Source organism: Raphanus sativus, unplaced genomic scaffold (genome assembly GCF_000801105.2).
Source record: "Raphanus sativus cultivar WK10039 unplaced genomic scaffold, ASM80110v3 Scaffold4443, whole genome shotgun sequence".
NCBI classification, from domain to species: Eukaryota; Viridiplantae; Streptophyta; class Magnoliopsida; order Brassicales; family Brassicaceae; genus Raphanus; species Raphanus sativus.
In genome coordinates, this window is record NW_026619745.1 from 1 (window position 1) to 7,113 (window position 7,113).

The 7,113-nt window shown below is 35.9% G+C and overlaps 3 protein-coding genes across 4 annotated transcripts; 2 read left to right on the forward strand and 1 right to left on the reverse strand.

Moving 5' to 3' along the window:
* Positions 1 to 139: 139 nt before the first annotated feature.
* On the forward strand, positions 140 to 2,157 carry LOC108838485 (uncharacterized). 2 transcript variants are annotated; one of them, XM_057002102.1, is made up of 3 exons: positions 140 to 632; positions 707 to 763; positions 2,077 to 2,157. In XM_057002102.1, the coding sequence occupies exons 1-2, from the start codon at positions 146 to 148 to the stop codon at positions 760 to 762; spliced, it is 543 nt and encodes a 180-aa protein (XP_056858082.1). In that variant the 5' UTR covers positions 140 to 145; the 3' UTR covers position 763; positions 2,077 to 2,157. The 2 variants fall into 2 exon arrangements, with proteins under 2 accessions (XP_056858082.1, XP_056858081.1); XM_057002101.1 differs by having other exon boundaries at positions 140 to 609.
* A 769-nt stretch (positions 2,158 to 2,926) lies between these two features.
* LOC130507384 (uncharacterized) lies at positions 2,927 to 4,198 on the forward strand. The gene has a single exon (XM_057002103.1). The coding sequence runs from the start codon at positions 2,939 to 2,941 to the stop codon at positions 4,196 to 4,198; it is 1,260 nt and encodes a 419-aa protein (XP_056858083.1). The 5' UTR covers positions 2,927 to 2,938.
* A 323-nt stretch (positions 4,199 to 4,521) lies between these two features.
* On the reverse strand, positions 4,522 to 6,079 carry LOC130507385 (bidirectional sugar transporter SWEET12-like). The gene is made up of 5 exons (XM_057002104.1): positions 5,920 to 6,079; positions 5,765 to 5,801; positions 5,405 to 5,615; positions 4,985 to 5,146; positions 4,522 to 4,881 (listed from the first exon to the last, which is right to left on the reverse strand). Exons 1-5 carry the CDS (start codon positions 5,969 to 5,971, stop codon positions 4,735 to 4,737), a joined length of 609 nt encoding a protein of 202 aa, XP_056858084.1. The 5' UTR covers positions 5,972 to 6,079; the 3' UTR covers positions 4,522 to 4,734.
* Positions 6,080 to 7,113: the final 1,034 nt, after the last annotated feature.

A 7,113-nucleotide genomic window follows, 5' to 3' on the forward strand; every position in this document is an offset into this window, starting at 1 on the left:
CTTATAGAGTTTAGTGTTATCTTTAGTTTAGTTGTGTTCGATTTCAATCTGTTGTATAGAGTTTAGTGTTATCCTTATGTCGTTTGTTTCGCTGGTTAATGAATGTATATTAATGAATCGACTTGTTGTTTTCAGGTTAACCATAATGGGGCAAGATTACAGTTACAGCCAGCCATCTTCATCATCAAACTCTGTAGACATAACCTCCCTGATTGAAGCAGAAGCTCAGCTGTACGCGGATGAAGCTGAGAGTAGCCACTTCAATGCAGAGCCGCTTCAGTACCAACCGCAACCAGAGTGTGATGATGGAATCCCTAGAAGCTGCTACTGTGGTGCGGAGCCAGTTGTCGGCTACTCTACAACTCGTAAAGACCCATACAGACGTTACTTCACGTGCAACAATGCTGAAGATGGTGACTGCCACGTTTGGAAATGGTGGGACGTGGCAGTGATAGAGGAGATGAGGGACATTCAGCGGGAGCTTAGGGAGCTTAAGGGTGCACTTAACGAGAGTGAGCAGAAGGTTGTTGTCCTCGAGAAGACAGTAACCGAGTTTTCAAAGAAGAAACCAGGAGTGAAGCTAATGGTCTCTACCTTAGTTTTAACCGGGTTGGTGTTACTTATTCTAGTTGGTGAGTATGTGGTTGTAAATGAATTGTTTAATCTCTTTTTGGTAGATTATTGATAGTTTCTTCTCTTTTTACAGGAATATTACTCAAGGCTTCAAAGGACAGTGGCGGACCTCGCTTGTTTCTGAAATAAGGTAACAAATTAGCTTTCTTTTCTCATAATGAATAGGTTTAAATGATAAAATCGTCCTCTCTCATCTGATGTGATTGGCTTTTACTATATGTTCTGTTCCCATATGTGTGTTCTGTAGCTAGTCCTATAAGTCGTATTTAATTGCTTGTGTGTAGGTAGTATTAGTTATGTTTCTGTAAGTACTTCATTGCCTTAATTAGTTGTAAATGAAACTTAGTACTTAGTTATTTACTTTCCAGCTTCCCAACTGCATAGATTTGATTGCCATTAATTAGTTGTAAGTCATAGAAGGCTTACTTAAGCCTCTGTGTCGCTAGTAGAGTGGCACAGATCAACCATGGCTAATAACTCGTCAAGCTATGTTAACCTACTACAGAGTCAACTTCCAGTTGATCTTGATGCAGCCGAACCTTTATGGTTCGGTAGCGAAGGTCCTGATGAGGCTTATGGGATGTCTGGTAGCGAAGTGCCTGAAGCGTCTGGTGTGAAGTCAACTTCCCAACAATCTGAGAGAAGGAAATGGTCTCCCAAAGAGGATATAATCCTCATTGGGGCATGGCTTAACACCAGTAAAGACCCGATCGTCAACAATGAGCAGAAAGGTGGAGCATTTTGGAAGCGGATTGTGGAGTACTTCAACGCAAGCCCTCTGTTGGTTGGGACGCAACCGAGAGTCCTCCATTCTTGCAAGCAGCGGTGGTCTCGGATTAACGACCACGTTGCAAAGTTTTCTGGTTGCTATGATCGTGCTCTTCGCCAGCAAAGAAGTGGTCAGAATGATGACGATGTGATGAAGGCTGCTTTAGATTCTTTCTTCAATATTATGAACATAAAGTTCACCATGGATCACTGCTGGAGGGAGCTGAGGTATGACCAGAAATGGTGCTCACTGGTTCAGGGTAAGGACACTGTTAAGGAGAAGCGCAAAGTGGTGGACCTCGATGGAGAAGAAGCGGCTGTGGGAGAAGAAGAGGCTAGACCTCCCGGGGTGAAGGCTGCGAAAGCTGCTCTTAAGAAGAAGAAGAATGGCAGAGAGGAGGAGTTGTCAAACTTACATGGCGTTTTAAAAATCAAAGAAAAACTCTCAAGGCAGAAGCTCCTTGATCGTTTATTCGCGAAAAAGGAGCCTCTAACTGAGATGGAAACCACTGTAAAACTCAAACTAATGTCTGAATTGCTTTGATGTCTTCTCTGTTTGGTTTCAGGTTATTTCTTTCTTGGTGCTTTGATGTGTTATGATGTGTTATCTATTGTTTTGTCACGGGTGCTTTGATGTGTTATCTATAACTCTTGTCTTTATTCTCCTTGTTTCAGGTTAAGTTGGTCACGGGTGCACTGAAGGTTGGGCAAGTCACGGGTGCATTAGGAGTAGTGGAAGTCACGGGTGCTTTGAAGCAGTTCACGGGTTCATCTCTTCAAGTTTATGTACTATAAGTAGTTCTCGTTTGGCCTTTAGATTTGTATCAGCTTATCTTTCTTTCCTCTGCATCAAACGTTCTTCTAGGATTTGTTGTAATATTTTCTTGGAGTTCTTCTCAACCCGATTTTTCACTTGTAATATCTGGGTGTAAGAAGTCCTTCTCTTGTATCAATATTAACACTTGATTTCGGCTAATGTAAAATGTTATTCTCGTTTTCGAGTAGTCTTGATTTACCAACATTCTGTTTTTAACTCGTCTTGTTTTTAACTCTTGTCTTCATAATTATTCATATTTTCGGGTTCTCTTGATTCACCAACAGAGGCTGTGGAGAAACCAGCAGGAGCATTCACCAACATTCTTGTGTTTTTAACTCAAAAAAAAGGTTTGATAGTAAAGAGTAATAAAATATCAAATTATACATATTTGAGACTTATAGATAAAAAAAAAATATAAAGTTATACATATTTGAGAGTTATAGATAAAAAAAATAATAAAGTTATACATATTTGAGACTTATAGATAAAAAAAAATATCAAGTTATACATATTTGAAACTATAAGATAAAAAAAAATATAAAGTTATACATATTTGAGAGTTATAGATAAAAAAAAATAAAGTTATACATTTTTGAGACTTATAGATGAAAAAAAATTATCTTAACTTAGTTTGGAACTAATAAAAAAAATTCAAAAGATAAATGAATAACTTATAAGTTTAATTTGTCAATCAGGATGTCATCATCTTCATCCAATGAAATGGAAGAATTGGAAGAAAGATTGGACGAAGTTTTCGAAGATATCTGTGAAGATACAATCAACAACATTATCGAGGCCCAAACCAAAAAGCAAAAGAAACGAGCATTTATTGAACGAAACCGTGAAGCAGGACACATCCGGTTATGGAATGACTACTTCTCCGAAAATCCCACATATGAGGAACATATCTTCAGACGCCGTTTCCGTATGAACAAGGAATTATTCATGAGTATTGTCTATGCCCTCTCACAGAACGTTCCATTCTTTCAACATAGACCAGATGCTACCGGGAGGCTTGGTCTTTCGCCACTACAAAAATGTACCGCAGCAATTCGTATGCTTTCTTATGGTTCTGCAGCCGACGCGGTTGACGAATATCTCCGACTTGGTGAGAGCACGGCACTTTCGTGTTTACATTATTTCACTGATGGAATAGTACAGTTATTTGGAGAGCAGTATCTACGAAGACCCACGCCAGAGGATCTTCAACGACTCCTCGATATTGGAGAGAAACGCGGGTTTCCTGGAATGATTGGGAGCATTGACTGTATGCATTGGGAGTGGAAAAATTGCCCAACGAGTTGGAAAGGACAGTACGCCCGTGGATCAAACAAACCGACAATTGTCTTAGAGGCTGTAGCTTCACAAGATCTTTGGATATGGCACGCTTTTTTTGGTCCTCCAGGTACCTTAAACGATATTAATGTCCTCGATCGATCTCCTGTTTTTGATGACATTATAGAAGGTCGAGCTCCAAGGTTAGAGTACGTGGTCAACGGACACAAGTATAAGTTGGCTTACTATCTCACTGACGGTATATATCCAAAATGGTCAACATTTATCCAATCAATCTCACGTCCTCAAGGTCCTAAAGCACGGTTATTTGCTAAAAAACAAGAAGCAGCCCGAAAAGATGTGGAACGGGCCTTTGGAGTTTTGCAAGCTCGATTTGCGATTGTCAAAAACCCGGCTCTTACATGGGACAAAAAAAAGATAGGGAAGATTATGCGAGCATGTATCATAATACACAATATGATAGTCGAAAATGAACGCAATGGATACGCTCGCATCGACGTTTCGGAATTTGAAGAAGGAAGTGTCACCAGAAGTTCACACGTGGAAACCCAAACCGAGATGCCTACAAATCTGAATAACATATTTGTCAATCAGAACGAGAGAGAACTTCGGGATATCCGTATACATGAACCACTGAAAAAAGATTTAGTTGAGCATATTTGGAATAAATTTGGTGATGAATAATTATTGTATCTTTATGTATAATTATTGTATTTTTATGTTTAATTATTGTATTTTTTATGTTTAATTATTGTATTTTCTTTTATTTCTTGAAAAAAAAATATTTTTTTTTCTAAGGATTCCTACTTCGGGATCACCATTGGACACACTTTTTAGACTAAGATCCTTAACTATTCAAAAAAAAAAAAAAAAAAAAAAATAGTAAACTTTTCATTAAGGATTCCACAATGGGTGTCACCATTGTGGATGCTCTAACTACTTTTTATTTTAATTATATGAACTTTACACTTTATAGATCCACGTCAAATTATAGTGCAATATACAATTCCATGTGTTATAGGACTCTTTTTCAAAAGATACAATCTTTAAGGTTTTTCTTTTGAAAGACCAAAAAGTGAGTATCTTTATTATAAATGTAAAACGACAATAATACCAAACAAAAGGGTTATACTTTTGTGAATCCATGTCTCTATGATTATACCTTTCGTGTATATGCTCAGCTCATGTACATAGAAACACAAGCAACCATTTTCACGTAACTAATGATGATGGTTACGATGACTTACAGCAACGTAGATATCCTTAAGAGCGAGACCATAAAGGAGCCAGACGACCGCACTGATGGTAAGTGTCAAGGATAAGCTAAACGGCATGTACTCCACACTTTTTGTTTTTATAACCGTTCTCTGTATATAATAAAAAATTAATTTATTCATTAAATCAATTAAAACATATTTTTTCATTTACTATAAATGTAACACTAGCTAGAGTTTAGTGTAATATACTTACGATAATGCTAAGCGGCGCAGCGAAAACGCAGACAGAGAATCCGACACAGATTCCTCCGATTATCTTAGCACGTGTCGATCCTTTTGCTAAGAATTGGCAGAGAAGGAGAATTACACAGAACCCTCCAAAGTTCATTAGCAACAAGAGCTTAACCGTAAACATCTGCACCGAAATACCAATACATTATCAGTAAACATCACATAATCAAAGCCGAATATTCTAGGCACAGATGAATAAAACATTTGCCTTACTACTCAAATTTTAAAGAGCTATCATAGATATGTCGTATGACCTTTAAATTATTAATTTTAAATTAAATTAACCTAAAAATGTTTATAATTCTTTAAATCTCAGATCCAACTTTGCACATAATTCGATATAATATATATCACATAGACTGGTAATGACTAATGAACATACTCGTGCTTCTTTGGTGGCGAAGGCTATGAATATGGCGATGTAGATGGTCTCAATGACGCAGCCAAAGGAGTTGATGGTGACGAGAAGGAAGACATCTTTCTTCTGTGTAGCATAGTAGAGCCAAAGCATCGCGCTGAAGAGGGCCACCACATACGGAAGAGATTGAAATCCTTCAGTGGTTTTCTTTTTACAAATCCTATAGAACGTTGGTCTGCATACATATCGAAACAACCAATTGGGTTGGTTTATATCTTATGATAATTATAGTTCTAGCTAGCGAGATATATAGTAAATAAAACATATATGTGTTGAGATATTTAAATACTCAAGTTTCAATGAGGTAAAGATGTAACTACTTACACGGGGGAGAGGAAAACAGCAAAGGAAATGAGGTTTCCTGAAAATTAAACGATTATAATGAAAGTATGATGTTATTAGACATACCGGTTTTAAAATCTGGATGTAGGTTAATTAGGATGATATTAAATCTCATATAATAGGAGACAAGTTCATACCGAGCAAGCCGAAGGCAAAGGCCCATGTGTTATGAGTGTTGAAGATAGCCATGGATGTTGATCTTTGTTTCGAGTTTAGGTTTTAGCTTTGTATATATGTCTTTCTCTTCAATCAAAAGCTGATGGCACGGTTTAGCATTTGGGGACTTCCGAGTATATATAGAGGTAGAAGTCTTAAGAAAGATTGTGGATATGTATGGAAAAGAAAATAAAAAATAAATGTTTTGTGGGAATCATAATAATTTTCATTTTAATATATATTCTTAAAGTACTTTTGTCTTTGTAGGTGTACTGCAAAAATAAATGACCTTCGAAAATCATTCACAAAACCAATCCACACCAACATAACTTTTTCATAAATAATGCATGTCGATTTTGGTTTAGGGTAACTCTTTCTTAAGGAGTTTTATATTTTTTGAAAAATTATGTTTATATTTTACTTAGATATGTCCGAGTAATTCACCTGTTAGTTTTCTTAAAGAGTTTATGTTTATATTCTACCTATTTCACATACACATACACGTTTTGTAAATATATAATATATATATACACATATATAACATAGCATCACAATACTTTTTTTTTTGTAAAAGCATCACAATACTTTTCTACGGTTTATACCTCATCGTTTATTACATAAAATTATGAGGCTCGTGCTTAAATTACGTTTCTAAGAAAATAGTTCACGTGACACTGTACGTATACTTGTCATCGAAATTTACGTTTCAGTTAGTTTTTCGTTCTTACGTTTCTCGCCGTTTCTCAATCATTAACATTTTGTCTCTACGTACCTAAATTTCATAATTCATCAAAAAGATAATGATAGATTTTCTTCAGGTTTCACATTTGTTTCATTTAACAATAATATCACGTTTGTTTTACTTTTCAGAAAGGAAAATAAACGAAGCGAAAGAGAGATAGACTGCTTAGCTAGAAATAGAGACTATTAGTTAAGTTTTTTTTGGTCAGGAGCTATCGATTAATATTAATTAACTAGATTCTAACCCGCTATTTTGAGAACGGGTACATTTTTTGTTTTACATTTAAAAAATAATAATTATATTCATGTTTTTAGTCATATATTTGTTTTTCTTTATATAATATTTTTTCTTAAACTGACTAATAAGATATTTTAATATATTCTATTAAAATAGTTGGACCAAATCTAGATTCTGATCTGCCTTTTCAAAAGGC

Excerpts from the sequence above, each read along its gene's own strand:
- LOC108838485 (XM_057002101.1), top strand. The coding sequence starts at position 146 with ATGGGGCAAGATTACAGTTACAGCCAGCCATCTTCATCATCAAACTCT. Across the intron at positions 610-706 it reads TCTACCTTAGTTTTAACCGG|GAATATTACTCAAGGCTTCA; the intron begins GTTGGTGTTACT and ends CTCTTTTTACAG. Across the intron at positions 764-2,076 it reads TCGCTTGTTTCTGAAATAAG|GTTAAGTTGGTCACGGGTGC; the intron begins GTAACAAATTAG and ends TCCTTGTTTCAG.
- LOC130507384 (XM_057002103.1), top strand. The coding sequence starts at position 2,939 with ATGGAAGAATTGGAAGAAAGATTGGACGAAGTTTTCGAAGATATCTGT.
- LOC130507385 (XM_057002104.1), bottom strand. The coding sequence starts at position 5,971 with ATGGCTATCTTCAACACTCATAACACATGGGCCTTTGCCTTCGGCTTG. Across the intron at positions 5,147-5,404 it reads TCGCCACCAAAGAAGCACGA|ATGTTTACGGTTAAGCTCTT; the intron begins GTATGTTCATTA and ends ATTTCGGTGCAG. Across the intron at positions 4,882-4,984 it reads CTGCGCCGCTTAGCATTATC|AGAACGGTTATAAAAACAAA; the intron begins GTAAGTATATTA and ends TATTATATACAG.